This window comes from Gossypium arboreum, chromosome 6, assembly GCF_025698485.1.
Source record: "Gossypium arboreum isolate Shixiya-1 chromosome 6, ASM2569848v2, whole genome shotgun sequence".
Taxonomy (NCBI): Eukaryota; Viridiplantae; Streptophyta; class Magnoliopsida; order Malvales; family Malvaceae; genus Gossypium; species Gossypium arboreum.
In genome coordinates this window covers 125,849,037-125,851,091 of record NC_069075.1, presented here as the reverse complement: position 1 = coordinate 125,851,091, position 2,055 = coordinate 125,849,037, and the positions used below count along the sequence as shown (strand labels likewise).

General features: G+C 33.9%; 1 protein-coding gene across 1 annotated transcript; it reads right to left on the bottom strand.

The window, feature by feature from the left end:
* Positions 1–226: 226 nt before the first annotated feature.
* LOC108485800 (profilin-2) lies at positions 227–1,080 on the bottom strand. The gene is made up of 3 exons (XM_017789646.2): positions 837–1,080; positions 603–740; positions 227–537 (listed from the first exon to the last, which is right to left on the bottom strand). Exons 1-3 carry the CDS (start codon positions 963–965, stop codon positions 403–405), a joined length of 402 nt encoding a protein of 133 aa, XP_017645135.1. The 5' UTR covers positions 966–1,080; the 3' UTR covers positions 227–402.
* Positions 1,081–2,055: the final 975 nt, after the last annotated feature.

The following is a 2,055-nucleotide window of genomic DNA, read 5'->3' as shown; positions in this document are numbered from 1 at the left end:
AGTAATAAATGTGCACATTTGTTATCTTGTAAATAAATACCTAAATTAACTCTAAAATTATTTTCAAAAACTTGTATTAATAATATAAATTAATACCTTAATTAACCCTCACATTTATTGCATTTAAACTAATGAGAAAAAAAAAATAAATACAGGGTTACTGCTTCACATATAAACTCATAATAAGATCATAAGATGAGTGGGGAAAACTAAGTGACAGTCAACGAACTTGAAATATGATTCTCCCATTTCACAAAGAAAAATTACATAATATTCGAATCTTCGAAAGAAAAATGAATGGCATTAAAATTAGTGCCCAAAACTGGGAAAAAAAAAAACAAAACAAAACATTTATGGAGTAAATCAACCAGGTTGATTTCTGAAAGTGTAGGCAGAGGTCCACTACAGGCCTTGTTCTGCAAGATAATCTCCCAACCTCTCCACAACCAGGTTGCATTGCCCTGGAGTCACTGGTTCTTCATAGATCCCAAAAATAAGCGCCTGTGCTGTTTTCTTGATTGTTATCCCTCCTGGTCCCTGCCCACACCCCACATATTAGTATTTTATGAACTCCTAATATATGCACTTGATTAAACCATTACCTTTTTTCCACGAATAACAGCTCCAGGCTCACCCTGGATCACCATATACTTTACACCCTCAATGTGTAAGCCAGTAGGTGCAAGGTGGCCTGGTTGGTCGAAATCTTTCATGATGTCAGTGATCTCATTACCCTTCAACTGTAAGCAATATAATAAACAAAAGCCAAAGGAAGTAAATCAGATCATATAAGAAAAAAGAAAGGGGGTTAAGATGAATGTGATGGATAGGGTGACCTGAGGGAACTTAGAGCTCTGAGCCCAGACACTGCCATCATGCCCAATGATAGCAGCGGCAGTAAGGTGGTGTCCTGTGCCATCGATATCACACATCAAGTGCTCATCTACGTAAGTTTGCCACGACATGTTGTCTTTGTGGTTGGTTTAATTTGTGTATAGTAAGAGATGTTTTTTTTTTGGGGGGAGGGGGGTGATTTTGTTTTGTTATTGGATGTGTTGCTTAAAATGGTATTTGGGATGGGGAGTTGAGGATGAAGGAATTGGGACGATTAATAAGGAAAGGAAGAAGGATTTGAAGAAGTTGGATGAAAATATGAGCCGTCCGTTATGCTCCATTCCTTTACTGCCATTCACGTCCGCCATTATTTTAGCACCCAAAGCCCCTGACCCTCCCCACTCCCATCCTTTCTTTCTCTCTCTTTTCACGTGTCTTATTGCCCACATCCTTTGCTTCTATTTTTGCATTTGCTTTCTAAATAAACTTATATTGTTTAAAATTTTATTCCTTCACTTATCTTATTCGGTACAACGAAAAAGTTTGTTCCACAAATTTCTCTTTGGCAAAGAAACTACATGGGTTTTAAGACTTCCATTGTTGGTTGTCCTCTTCATTAAGCTTCATTGTCTTCAGTTCAATGAAAGCGATAAATGGCTAACCATCATCAAACTTGTGAAAGTTATAAAAAGAAAAACAATTCTAGAATTTATAACCCTCCAAAGAAGGCTATGGAAGTGGGGTGAATGTCTTATAAATAATGGACACAGAAGGGAGAAAAATTAATAAAGAGAATGAGAGAGAAGCTATAAAAATTAGATATATGCGTACGTATTTAGAATACAGTAAATATTAAAATATATTATTTAAAATTAATTAATAATAATATATGGAATGCATATGATATTCAAATGTAAAGAAAATATATTAAACTGTGAGTCAAATGAAATTTAAACACATAAATATATCATATTAAAAATATTAAATGATTACAATTGTGTGTCATAGTGTCGTCATCAATCTTGAGTTGATATTAAGTTAACTTGTGACACCAATTCAATCAACAACATTATTAATATTAGAAATCTTATCACACGCGTATGTGTAAGTAAACTATGTATTTATCAAAATAAAGCTTTGATTGAGTGCTAAATTTAAGGTATTACTAATGCAATGAGCATGGATTTAAATTCTACTATATGCAACTATTTTTTTTTTACT